This window comes from Aphis gossypii, chromosome 3, assembly GCF_020184175.1.
Source record: "Aphis gossypii isolate Hap1 chromosome 3, ASM2018417v2, whole genome shotgun sequence".
NCBI classification, from domain to species: Eukaryota; Metazoa; Arthropoda; class Insecta; order Hemiptera; family Aphididae; genus Aphis; species Aphis gossypii.
This window is the reverse complement of record NC_065532.1, coordinates 21,353,462-21,366,756: the sequence shown is the minus strand read 5'-3', so window position 1 is coordinate 21,366,756 and position 13,295 is coordinate 21,353,462. Positions and strand designations below refer to the sequence as shown.

Genomic DNA, 13,295 nt, shown 5'->3' with positions numbered 1-13,295 from the left:
ATATAATATAATTGTTATTTATTCATTTATTTTTATTTATATGATTATCAATATCACTATATGGTGTACTTGATGTTTTTTAACGTGTACATGTTTTTAGGATGAATAAGATTTTTTTCGCAGTCAATTTCATGAAAATCATGCCCACTCTTAAAATTTTCATTAATTTTACTTCAATAAATTAACCTTATAGTGACTACCTACGCATACAATTATGCTATAACGTAGTAATCTCATTGTTACTTAATTAAATCATAATTTCAAAAGCATACATATGATTCGATGTATTTTCAATATTTTTATGTAGAGGAGAAAATATTGAGTATTTTTATTCATTATATTTTTTCTTTTTCTTTGTATTTGGTTACCTTAACAAAAATATTGAGTACTGGTATATACCTACTACGTTATAATAAATAATAATAACATGTATCTAATAAAATAACTTTAGGTTCAATAGTTTAAAAAACATTATGTATAAAATATTATATTATTTATACTATATATACAATATATAAATTTATTTAAATACTTAAAGAGAAAAAAATTTATTTAATATAAAATCTAAATCTAAATAAAATTTAAACCATTTGATGCATTAACATTATTATATAATGCATATATTATTATATACATAAATATAAACGATCATTTAGATTGGTAGGTACTTAAAACACCATCATTTGCAGCATTAATCCTTCCGATTTATGATTTATAATATTAAGCAATAAGAAATTTTAAAATGTATTAATATTGTTTCCATCAAAATCTAGGTGCAAAAATAACAATAAAATATTAAAGTCAATGTATAAGAATTAAGTATTGTATGCTTCAAAATCAAAAGGTAATTCATTTTTTAGTTTTAATTTGTTATACATTTTGATGAAATCTTAACGGTTCCACAGTAAACCAACCAAGCAATAATTACCGTTAGTAAAAATAAAAATAATGTGATATCAAACAAAAAGTACTGCGCAGTGTTTAGTCCTATAGAGTCACTCTTTAAATATTTAGCTCCATCGTTCCGAATTACGTACTCTATCCAGTATACAGCTCGATCTAAAGGTTTCATCGGTTGATCTCTATACACCTGACTCTGAATCATTGACTTATCCTTAAACCTGATGAACCAAATAGGCAAATTTAATATTAAACGTGTATTTTATAAGACATTATAACTATTATAATAATATATACATACGTCGGATTTGTTATTACTTCTTCGACTGCATTTCCAAATGATTCTTCGGTTAGTTCATTATAAGTTATCAACTTTCCATAACCGTTTTTTTCGACCACCTTCATGTTCGATCGTTGATCAGCAAAAAATGGTATGCCAATTACCGGTTTTCCATAGTACACAGCTTCCTCGATACTGTGCAAACCTCCATGGGTAATAAAAAGTTTTACGTTTGAATGAGCTATGAAAAATACACATGCAGACATTTAGTTTTATGTTTTTAATAATAATCTCAATTAAAATCGAATAACAAATTACCTAAGATATCATTCTGAGGCAACCAAGAACCGACTTTTACATTATGAGGCAATTTTATACTTTTATCTGGCACCCATTTCATAATTACTTTTTGTTTTAAACGACTGATGACATTAAGGAAACTATTCAATTTTTCTTTTGGTAAATTTGATAGGTTTATGATTGAACCAAAAGAGAAAAATATGACACCGTGAGAAGCAGAATCAATATAATCTTGTAAATCCTAAAAAGTTTAATTTTTCAATTTACAGTTTAATAAATATTAAATACAAAAAAAAAGGTAAATATTGTAATATTAAATATATTACAGTGATATTGTATTACATATCATTTAAATTGTTAAAAATTAAATCATCTATTGATATTTAACATTAAATTTATTTCAATATTATTATGCCATTTACTATTTAAATCCTAAATTTTAAAATCTGGCCATCTCCTCAGTCCTCACATACATTTTTACTAATTATTTTCTAACGAAATATAATCCTCCCAGCCTCTCCACAACTTTTTCAATTGTAGATTAAAAATCAGCGAGGGGTCAAAATTTAAAAAAATTGGTTGTATAAATCGGAAAATTATGTTGTTTCTTAATAGTATTTATCAGCTGCTTTAATGCGTAGGTATACTTGAATCAAATAATAAGAACACTTAAAATAAATTCTCGAAAAATACGATTCTGACATCATAAGATTCAAACGGATTATAATTTCAAATTAATTTGATTCTATTAAAATTAAAAATACAGTTCAGACAATATGCATTTCCAACTGTATACATATTTTATCAACAAAAATTTAAAATACAGTTCTGAACGTATAATTTTCCAAATGTTATGCTCGCTCAAGGAAGTTGAATAAAAAAAACTAAATAATAGTACATGAGTAGGTACTTACTGTTAAACATAAAAAATTCAGTCATTTTACAATTATTTCTATTATACCTATTAATATTAGTACTCACTTTGGGTAACGGTTTCGGTTCCTTGATATGCATTCCTCCTACTTCAATGACACCCGGAAGATACGGTCGACACACTCCAACCGCATGGTGAGCGTTCATCAGCGTTAGTGATACGTTATTCAGCATTTGCTCGAGAGTAGGTCTCGATTGCCAACCAGTGTATGCGAAATGCTTACTCATTTTCGTTTTCATCATTGGAATATACAGGTAGTCTTCCACAACCATTTCCATAAGTCCGACGATGGTGTTCTTTAAACGGTCTACAAAACTCATGTCGTCTGTTATGCCAATACAGCAATCCGGCACATACGAAAATATCGCAGGTAAATGCAGCCATTTACTGGCACTGACCCAGACCATTGACGGCGATAAATTGACAACTGGAGCGCTGAATTTATGGCCAAGGGCCACAGTGTATTCCTGGAGGAACGATTCGATTAAGACCAGATCGAACGAGTTGTCGTCCGATCGCACGAAGTCTTTCAAATTCGGCTGTTCCAGCTGGTTCGACAAGAGGTTGGCAAAAAACCAACTGTTCGTCACCGAAATCATGAAATTGGAATTGATCAAATGCATCACGTCAAAGTCTGTAATAGCGTTGGATAGACAAAAAATATATACAAATTATAATCATGATGCGGTCTGCACCAGTGTCGCGCAAAAGTGATCAAAATATGTTCAAAATTTCAAAACCTAGTTATATTCGACTTGGAAACTTACTCATGTCAGACATAGTGAGGGTGGCATGGTTAGTATTGGTGGATAACACTAGATAGATATCGCGTATATGAAATATATTGATGTAAATTTATATTTATCACTGCAAGTCATTTCAAATTTACTAACTTATAGTATAAAAGGGCATACAAGAAAATATAATATCTTCACGGATTAATAAAGAGAAAATATCGTGGGGGACCTCCTCTCTGTCCCGCCTCCCGTAGAAATAAAAATGTTGTCCTAGTCGCTCCTGCGATGAGACCGGGTAAGTCACACAAAACCGACAAATAAGACATTATTGTAATAACAATAATATAAATATATAATACTCGCCGGGAACCCCTCGCGATGGCATCACGTCCACGTCGGTGTAGTTCGGGACGCGCCGGTCCTTCAACGGGAACGCACTGACCACGGTGACGTTGTGACCCCGTCGGGCCAACTCTTCGAACATCGGTTGGAACCCGCTGAAATGGCTTTTCAGCGGCATGGGCATAAAAGCCAATATGTTTGCGGCGAGCGTGGTCGGCGGTGATAAGACCGTCGAAAGCAGCGACAGCGACAGTAGCAGCCGGGAGGCTGACGCGAGCACGACAAAATACGTTTTCATTTTTTTTTTCAATTTTATATATTTATTAAATTAATTTTTTTTTTGTCGAGACCGCGACATCTCTGTCCGGTCGACGTCGACGTCCAACTGAGACGCGAGACTGCGAGACTGAGTAAATAATTATTATTAATAATATAGTGCGTGCGCGTCGTACGATCGTCACGATGGTAATATAATATTATGCGTCCCGGTCGGAGTGGAATCGCCGTGCAAACTCCGAACGAGTTACTTCGTAACCTATGACGTGTATAATAATCGTTAAGAATTCACTTCCTATCATGCGCATAATAATATGATGTATTCGATGAAGATAATAATGGGAGTACCACACCTGATTGTAGATATACCTATATAACTACTAATATATATATTATATAATATATAAGTTCAACTAAACGATTAATGAGAATGGACAGACCTTGATTACAGCAGCCGTATAGCCTAACCTTCGACCGCCGCTGTAAGATACGTTGTACCTACACTCGTTTGTAATGTATTATAATATATATTTTGTGATATTATATTACATAAGCCAGATAATATTATGTTTTATTCCGATATGCGGTTTTGGACTGCCTGGACTGGTATATCACCAGACGGCAGTCCACAGTACCTATATTTATTTACAAAAGTGCACAGCTAGAAAATTAAAATTTTAGTATTACATCACCGATTAAAAATTAACAAAATAACATTAATTAAAAATATTTTTATTCGTTTAATAATAATAATTTACAAACTCGAAATTGTATCAACAAGTTTAAAATAGTTATGGCAGTTATGCTGTATTTAATTTTTTAGATATACATTTTGCAACTATCAAATAACACGACCAAATGATCAGTCCAGTTAATACAAGAATAATCACTGATACGTCCAACAAAAAATACTGTAAGTCATTTAACTCTAATGAGTCACTTTTAAGATGTTCAGCTCCACCATTCCGTAAAACATATTCGACCCAATAAACAGCCCGATCTAAGGGTTTCATTGGTTGATCTTTGAATACCTGACTCTGAACCATTGCCATTTCTTTAAACCTAATTAAAATTAATTTATTTTTAGAGATAATTACATTATTATTTGTATAAGTATTACACTTTGAATATACCTCGCATTCGACAGCACTTCTTTGACGGCATTTTCGAATGATTCTTCGGTCATTTCAAAAAAGTTTACTAATTTACCATACCCTTGTTGTTCGACTATTTTGATGTTTAAATACTGGTCAGCAAAAAATGGTACTCCGACTATAGGTATTGCGTTATTAACGGTTTCTTCTATGCTATGCAATCCTCCGTGAGTTATGAAAAGTCTAACATTTGGATGTGCTACATAATATAATACATTATACATACTAAATACCTATATTATATTACCGAAAATATTAAAATTTAAAAGATTATGACAATTCTAAATAAGGGATAAAGAAATTATATTTTTTATTATATTATATTTTAGTACATTTTATCATTTCCAAATGATAATAGACACAGTAAAATAAAGTATTTAGGAAAATTAGTTAAATTATTTAAATACAATACCAAATAAGTAATAGTTTGTCAGATATATTTTTTTTAAATATTTAAATAATATTTCTTCTCGAAAGTTTGATAATGCGCAATAATCGTAGTTCATACTTAAATATAATTTCATAAATAACTAAATAAATACATGCATACTACGCCACAGTGTCGTCGGTCGTGCAAGAGATGTGATTACACATCATAACACAAATTACAACCGAATACATAAGTATGCAATACTACTCTCATTTAATTATAAAGGTAAACATATATAATTTTTCTAGATATTCCTATATTTTTATTAACAATAACATTAATTGTATGTATTTATATTTATATTATAATATGACTTATATTAAATTATTATATGTGTACCTTATTACCTATAATTTAATGCAATATATTATGTATTAATATTTAATATTTATCATCGATATTTTCTAAGTAAAAATAAATGTTTTTATTAAATAGATCCATATATCAGTTTGACTAAAAAATTACAATCATCTCTATAACAGACACTTTTGATGGTTCCGTAGCTATCCGTTATAAGTACCTACACAGGTTTCACTGTATATATTATAATTATACATAGGTACAACATATCTACATCATACAGATGTATAATATATTATAATATAATATAATTAAATTATGTTACAAGTAATGTAGATTATAGTGCAAATAGTTCACTTTGCCAGGCCCATGCCACACGTCTTGGTTTTCTAAGTGGTCGAAAAATTCCATTTAAAAATGGAATTATTGTTTTATATTAATTGGTAATACATAAATATTATCATATTATGTTAAATAAGTCGCAAACGTTTAGTTAAGTTCTCTATTATAGTGCTATATTATCTATAATATTAAATATTTTACTTTCCCCGTGAAGCACCCATACAAATCATGTAGGTAACATAAAAATTAAAATATGATTAAAGGGTGATAATTAAATTCTTATTATTTTATATATTATACTAATATATTTACCTAAAATGTCGTTTTGTGGAAACCATGAACCAGTCATAATGTTTTTAGACAGCTTTACATTGTCCTTAGGTACCCATTTTAGTATAACTTTTTGTTTTAATTTTTGAACAACATTTAGAAAAATTTTCAATTTTTCTTTGGGTAAGTCATTTAAATTGACCACCGTACCAAAACTGAAAAATATTACTCCTTCGTCTGCAGCATCTAAAATTGTTTGAAGATTCTAAAATGAAAAAAATAAAATACTTTTCACAACTAATACAATTTATTCAAGTGTACAGAGTAGCTCCAAAAAATAATTGCATACTTCAAAAGTAGTATAATAATTATAACTTATATATAGGTTACAACTAACTTTTATAACTCACTTCGGGTAGAGATTTTGGAGTTTTTAAGTGCATTCCGCCTACTTCAACGACACCTTGAAGATACGGTCTAGCTACACCAATCGCATAATTTGAATTGACTAATGTTAGAGACACGTTATTCAGCATATGCTCGAGTGGAGGCCTGGACTCCCAGCCTTCGTACGTAATATATTTATTCATTACTTCCTTCATTTTAGGTAAATATATGTAATTTTCAACGTAAGACTGCATGAGTCCAGTTATAGTGTTTTTTAATCGTTCTACGAAATCCATGTCGCCCGCTGTTTGTAAACAAACGTCCGGTATGTATGAAAACGTGGAAGGCACGTGTAGCCATTTGCTAACACTGACCCAGAGCATTGCCGGTGCCAAATTTATGACAGGGGCGTTGAATTTATGGCCCATGGCGACAGTGTACTCTTGACAAAACGTTTCGATCATGACCAAATCGAACGAATTCGAACTCGATTGGAGGAACTTTTTCATGTTCTCGTGAGACATGACTGTTTCGGATAATTGTATGCCAAGCTTCCATTTCAATTGGGCCGACGTTATGAAGTTCATGTTTACTAATTCCATTACATTTCTCACTGAAACAAAAATCAACAATGATGTTAATAAAATTAATATACCTATAAATATATTCATCACAAATATAACTGAACAGTCAGAATTTCAGATACAAAATATTATATATCTATATCATCGTTATTGTTTTTTTTTTTTTTTTTTATCAAATATAATACGCTCATATGATTACTATGATTATAATATGATTGATCTAACGAACTGATATACTCGTGTACAGTGTATGATATTTATATAACTACTAATTAGAGTGATAAATAAAAATATTTTATACGACTATAAGACAACACACAAACCCTATATTATGATTAAATCGAGAATAAATAAACTAAATAATATTTATTTATTTATACCATAAACAAGTAGGACAAAACGGTGAGATAAAATATAATTTAATGTTAATTAACATATTTTTAAAAAAAAATTAATTGGATTGTTGTGATTGAACTGCATTGATGTTAGAATTCGTTTTATGAGTTTTCGGTCACTTAACATCATTGTAAAGATTTTTGAAGCGTACAAACCTCTTTCTTTATTAATAAACGGCCCGATATCCGTGTAGTTGTTAATCGGACGATCTAGAGGGAATGAACTAACTACCGTTACATTGTGTCCTCGATGTGATAACTCTTCGAACAACGGTTGAAATCCACGAAAATGGCTTTTTAGCGGCAACGGCATAAATACTAATATATTTGCCGCCCTTGTGACTATGGTGCAAGCTGCGATACATAAAACTGAACAAAAAAACGAACTATGCCGCATTTTAGGTGAGAACATAATCTTGCATTAAAAACGGAAAAGTTTGATAAATTTCAAAAAAAAAAAAAATGTAAATGATACTGGTCCATAGGTACACTTGAATTGAATAAATTTAATTGATATACTAATTATTTGTGAAAAAATTGAAAGGGTCGGTAAAAATGTCGATATATGTATAAATTTTTGTTTAGAAGTCGTGCGTACACGCTCGTATACTGAATACTACTATTTCAAGTAGTTTCGTCTCCACGATTTCCGATAAAGACGATCAAGTACTTTAGTCTTTAATACATATATATCATATTAAATTATTACTTTGATAACAAACTAATCAGTGTTATAGACCTAGATATAGATAGTTCAAAATAAATTAATACACTAGTAAAATGGAGAATAATACATTATAATGTTTTATATAAACATGATACTTAAAATTTAAGTTATACCTAATTACAAATTTAGATCACATATAATTTCAGTATTTCATATAATATGTGGCTTAAGTTTTTAAACTAATACATATGAATTTCTACTTAAATACTTTAACCAAATGTTAAACTTACATCGGTAATTCTTGAGTCTTGAGATGTTTTATGGCTTGTTTAAGTAAAACCCTAATGTATAATGATATATTCACTATTTATTTAATATTATAGATAGATATTCTGAACTAAGCGATGCGTGTATTGATTTTATAATGATTTTTTTTTATATTTACATGTTTTATTTTTATAAAAATATTTCATCTTCGACTTCAATTTATTTTCTAGTAGAAAAGAAGACCTAGTTGATATTTTTAGAAGGTCTAAATTATAAATTCACAGTATCAAAACAAAAATAAAACGGGAATATTTATGCAGAATCAGTTTTTGATAAAATCAGTTTTCTTATTTTATTTTAATTTAAAAACAAATAACCGCAAACTCTTTACATCGTTTTATATTAAAATTTTATCTGTCTACATAGAAAAGTTTTTAAAATATTTTCTTTTATCGAGATATTTATATAGATATTTAACATTTTCGATGTTTTAAAAGTTGTAATTTTGACGAACATCGCCAAAGCATCGTCTTATTCGTCTTCAAATTACTTCGTAGTTAAAAACATAACATAGAATTTAATATTCACACCTGCAGAAATTTGAAATTTTAATATAAGGTTTCTCATAACTTTTTATTATTGGAATTAAAAGAAAAAGTTGAGCATAAATCCACAAATATTTTCATGAACATCTGAGTTTAAATGGTCGTTAACTAATATATATATTACTTTTTTAACACAAATAATAATATTATGTATACCTATGTCCATCATATACCGCGATCCAAATTATTATCTCAATCTATTTATCTATTGAGTTTTGAACCTGAATGGTTTTCTAAAATTCTTAACAACATATTGGCACTTACTGTTGGACGACGTCTCCCAACCCGTTCTCGTAAAAGTACGGTCTTTCTTATAGGTCGGTGTCGATCACCTTGTCGTCGATGAGTGATGATCAACGTCGCGCGTCGATTTAGCACATAATAGTAAAATAAATTATTTTAATAACAATATAATAATATAAGCATAACATAAACGATGATTCAAATATGTATACTAATATACTTATATATTTTATAGATTAACAGACGTCTTCTCTCAGAATCGCAATGGATTTATATTTATCATTGAATTCAAATTTAACACACACATCATTGACCATTGTGGCTATTATACTCATTACAGTAACTTAAATGTCGATGTACACTTGAAATAAATTGTACAGTAGTCAGTAGAACTTATACATTCCAAAAATGTTGCTAACGTGCAAAATGAACATGATAATTTCAAGTGTACCTACTTTCCAAACATTGAATTGTATTCCCGATCCCAATATTTGAGTTCGTAATAAATCATTAAAATTTAAAAACATTTTTATTTATTATTCTAATAACTAATAAGATAATGTATGTATGTATAATGTATATTATGTATATTATGTTCTCAAAACTAAAATAATGAAACTTCTTGAAATCGGATGATGTTATAGTTAATAATACACTTTCATTATATATTTATTTAGATAACGGATACCTCTTTTCTATAGATTTAATATTATACTAGAGAGCCTTAATTATACGAAATGTATCATATTATACTTCTACTGTAAATACGCGTGAACGGCTTAAAGTAAGAATACGTAATCTACAAAAAAAAAGAAAAAACAAAAGCAATATGAAATAATAATATAGTTTTTTTAAATTATTGAACTACCTATTATAATATATTTTATAACGAACACACGAGAAAAACTCGAACAATTTGCAAAAATTGACGCGTACCCCTGGTGGGACTCGAACCCACAATCCCCGGTTTAGGAGACCGATGCCTTATCCATTAGGCCACAGGGGCTAGCTAGGAATTATAAAGAAAAAAACAACTTGTTACAACCATCATTATCATTAAATATAAACATAAAAATAATTACAATTGCGTAACAGTTATGGAAATTTTAATTGGATGTATAATAATTAATAAGTAGGTATTAGCATTGTTTATATAAGCAATTATTTAATCAATGGTATTAGCGATGCTAAATTGTTATAAAAATTGGTAAATGTTATCAATATTGTAAATATTGTTATTGTTACGAAAAAATAACAGTGAAAATAACTGTTACTGTTATTTTTTTTCAATCCAAATTCCAAAGCACTAATTGTTATCAAATATAACTTTTAACTACCGCCAACACTGTTAAATGCACATAACCAGCACAAGACGAAATTAATGAAATATGAGTAGCTCTCCAAATTTTCAAATTGGTCATTAGGTACGGATGGTAAAAAATTATTATACTCAAGTCTCAAACAACATAATTTTCATTCACCCTTTATAAAAGCTTAGGACTTTGTCTATAAAATTATATTCTGATGTCTTAGAGTACTAAACTACTAAAGTGTATTTTAAACTTTAAAGTATATTAAGATATTTGTTATAAGGTTAATCAATTATTTATCGCTATTCGCCGGAAAGTGGAAACTTGATAAAAATAGCTTAAGAAATATAGCAATAAAGATAAACATTAAAGCTTGTCCCACACTCCCAAGCGGCTCATGTGCTGCTTGGCAAGCAAGGTAATCGCGATTATAACATTATTGATGGATAAAAACTGATTGGAAACAACGATTAAAAATAAACACTGTACACCCAAAATTGTACCTACAAGCTAATTTTCATTGTTCACAATTTTGTGCGCAAACGAGTCTCAGCCTTAGCCAATAGGTTCCTAATGTTGATAATGTTCCTACATTATTGAATTGTATACCTATATTATATTAGAGTTTATGTTAATTATTACATTTCATAGTGTTTATTAATTGTTAAATATTGATAAATCAAAATATTTTCGAGTACCTACCTATTAAAAATGTGTATTTACTTTTATCCAATTGTCATAAAATTAATCTGTCGATGAATTCTTCAAAAGTAAGTACCTACCTACTAAAAATAAAATATTTTCTAGTTAGTCACTGAATACATTTAGTTATTATATTTAATAACATATATAAAATTTTAACTTTAAATAACTAGTTTATCATGAATAGTTATTAAAAGTGTAATTTGTTATATAAATTAATTTTTTTAGATATATAATCCAATAAATGTACAATATTTTATGAAATTAAATTAAAAACAGATCAAGCTAACAATTTCATAGATACTCTAGCTAATAAATACTAACAATATAAAAAAATATATTAAAATAAATAAATATATTTCAAAATATATTACAGTGAATATTTAATATTTATCAATTTTTAAATTTATTAATTCTAGAATTGTTACAAAAGTGAATTATTCCACACCAGTCACATCGTGTTCTTTCTGGAGTTGGTATCTACTAATGAAAGCACTTGTTTGACCACTGACTGCTGGACATTCAGGAACAATGAAAGTTTTATGGCAATCACTGTTCATTTCATAAACTCCGAATTTGTATTAAAGATTTTACTTTTAGAGTGTTGTTCTTTTAATTTTCTTTTAAAAATAAAAACTATACTAGACTTAATTTAAGCCAAAAAATTAAACAAGTATTAACATCTTGGAATTCAAATGACTTAATTACTTTTGCAGTCTCTGATAATGCTAGCAATATTAAAAATGTGCATAATTCATTATCTTTAAAACACTTGGGATGCTTTGCTCACACATTGAATTTGATAGTACAGACAGCTCTTGTACTTGAAAATGGCCTAATAAACAGTGTTAAAAGCATAATAGATATCACATTTTAGGAAAAGCACTGTAGCCAATAATGTATTTAAAACTTACCAAATAAATAACGGTATAAATGAGCCAAAAAAACTTATTCAAGATGTACAGACTCGGTGGAATTCCACCTATTACTGATTAATAGATCTGTTGAAATGGAATCATCAATTAGGAGCATATTAGGTTTATTAGATAATGCTCCAGATAATTTAAAATCTGATGATGAAGTAATTTTACAAGATTTGATTAAAATATTAAAACTTTTTGAAGAGGCTACTTTAGCTAAAAGTGGACAAAAATATATGACAGCATCGTTTGTTATAGTTATAGTCCAGAGGTTGTTTAAAGTATGCAATCATTTATTAAAAATGAATTTGTCCTCAAGAGCATTACTTGTAGCTAAATAGTTATGACTTATGAGCAATATGGATGCAAAGGGTAGTTTTAAAACAGTGAAAAGAGTAGGACTCTTTCCAAGTGATGAATTAGATATAGACATTCAACACTCAGCAGAATCCATTACCCAAATCAAATTTATCTATTTGGAGTGAAATTGATAATAATGTGGCAAGATTTACATCATTAGGGACTGCTAAGTCAAGGGCAATAGTTGAAGTTCAGCGCTACTTGGACGATGCAGTTGTAACTAGAAACCAAGATCCATTCAAATAGTGGAAATATCAAAGCTATCTGTTGAGTATTGTATATTTGATAATGTTTTTGACTAGATACATTATTCTCCTAATTCTAACTTGATATTTAAGACAGATCTTGAATTTTGATCTTTAAAGGTCTAAAATGTACAAGTTAATAATAATTATGTCTTATTTGATTGCATGTAAATATAAAATAGATAGGTACCAATACCACATGAAGATAATGTTAATTTCTCCACATGCAATGTTGTCAATGATAAACATAGTTGAAATAAAAATTTTAAGAACATTTTTTGTTATGCTTTAAATTTAAAATCCTGATAATTGTGAATTACTGTAAAAAATTATCTACCTACTATT

The 13,295-nt window shown here is 28.7% G+C and overlaps 1 protein-coding gene and 1 non-coding gene across 2 annotated transcripts; both read right to left on the bottom strand.

Moving 5' to 3' along the window:
- Nucleotides 1-682: 682 nt before the first annotated feature.
- Nucleotides 683-8,255, bottom strand: LOC114129004 (uncharacterized). The gene is made up of 10 exons (XM_050203751.1): nucleotides 7,788-8,255; nucleotides 6,676-7,265; nucleotides 6,308-6,530; nucleotides 4,903-5,122; nucleotides 4,573-4,831; nucleotides 3,515-3,803; nucleotides 2,462-3,048; nucleotides 1,499-1,721; nucleotides 1,202-1,421; nucleotides 683-1,121 (listed from the first exon to the last, which is right to left on the bottom strand). Exons 1-10 carry the CDS (start codon nucleotides 8,041-8,043, stop codon nucleotides 863-865), a joined length of 3,126 nt encoding a protein of 1,041 aa, XP_050059708.1. The 5' UTR covers nucleotides 8,044-8,255; the 3' UTR covers nucleotides 683-862.
- A 2,091-nt stretch (nucleotides 8,256-10,346) lies between these two features.
- Nucleotides 10,347-10,419, bottom strand: Trnar-ccu (transfer RNA arginine (anticodon CCU)). Its single transcript has one exon. It is a non-coding gene; the product is annotated as a tRNA-Arg (tRNA).
- Between the last annotated feature and the right edge of the window lie 2,876 nt (nucleotides 10,420-13,295).

What these genes read in the sequence shown, in the direction of transcription:
- LOC114129004 (XM_050203751.1), bottom strand. Translation starts at nt 8,043, where the DNA reads ATGTTCTCACCTAAAATGCGGCATAGTTCGTTTTTTTGTTCAGTTTTA. An exon ending in CTCCAAAATCTCTACCCGAA is followed by an intron (nt 6,531 to 6,675) that starts GTGAGTTATAAA and finishes TTTTCATTTTAG; the next exon opens with AATCTTCAAACAATTTTAGA. An exon ending in CTAAAAAATTAAATACAGCA is followed by an intron (nt 3,804 to 4,572) that starts TAACTGCCATAA and finishes AAATATATAAAA; the next exon opens with TTGAAAAAAAAAATGAAAAC.